Source organism: Buceros rhinoceros, unplaced genomic scaffold (genome assembly GCF_000710305.1).
Source record: "Buceros rhinoceros silvestris isolate BGI_N320 unplaced genomic scaffold, ASM71030v1 scaffold8113, whole genome shotgun sequence".
NCBI classification, from domain to species: Eukaryota; Metazoa; Chordata; class Aves; order Bucerotiformes; family Bucerotidae; genus Buceros; species Buceros rhinoceros.
The window spans coordinates 63,071-63,837 of NW_010404150.1; the positions used below are offsets into that span (position 1 = coordinate 63,071).

The window sequence follows — 767 nt, forward strand, 5'->3', positions numbered from 1 at the left end:
CGGCGGGCCTCAGAAACCCTGTCGGCCACTGGTTCGGAGGAGGACACCCATGACTCTGATGACTCCATCCCAAGGAACGCGGGGAAGGAGAAGGCTGCCCTCCTGGGGAAAGAAGAGAGACCCATAAGCACAAAGAGCAGAATTCCTCGGCCCATCACACCAGTGAAAACACGGCTAGAGGCAGCGAAATCTGAGAGCTCCGTGTCGGTAGCAATGTCGGTAGTGTGTAGCTCCCCCCAGGATGCAGCTGTTGCCTACAGGTAAGACCAAAATGATGAGCAATGCAAAATGCTGGACTTGTTAGGAGGCACAGCCAGGGCTTTGCTCACCGGCTGCTGCTTTACCCTTCACTTGTCTCAAATGCAGGGTCCATCCCTGTTTCCTACAGTCATTTCAGCTCCCTGGTGTGTGAAATTCTCACCTCTCTGTCTTCTTTGGCTCTGTCTAGCCAAAGGGCCAAGCACCTTTTCACTTGCCCTGACTTTGAGGCCTTCTTCCCACCACAAGCTCTTTCATTTGGTCTGATCCTGCTAATAGCAGATGCCTCCGCTGAGCTCTCAGTTTTGCAGCGTGCTCAGCACAGTCATGACTCTGCAGGGAGACCTAGCCTGGCTGTTGCAATTAGAGCTGCAAGGGTTGCAAGGTTGCCAGTAGTGATTGCCTCAGAAGATGGCCAGCATGTGAAGAGCTGAGGAGAGGGAGGTGCACACACACAGGCTTTGGCAGTGGCAGTGTGAGCCACCTCCATGAGGTGTGAATTCCCTACA

The 767-nt window shown here is 54.0% G+C and overlaps 1 protein-coding gene across 1 annotated transcript in view; it reads left to right on the forward strand.

Annotated features, from left to right (window-relative positions):
• The window catches only part of TTBK1 (tau tubulin kinase 1), a gene marked incomplete at its 5' end in the record, with an annotated part of 63,890 nt that overhangs the window by 62,009 nt on the left and 1,114 nt on the right, over nucleotides 1-767 (forward strand). Inside the window, one exon of the mRNA XM_010133259.1 lies at nucleotides 1-260. Within this exon, the coding sequence (XP_010131561.1) occupies nucleotides 1-260 (260 nt within the window). The remainder of the gene's footprint in view (nucleotides 261-767) is intronic.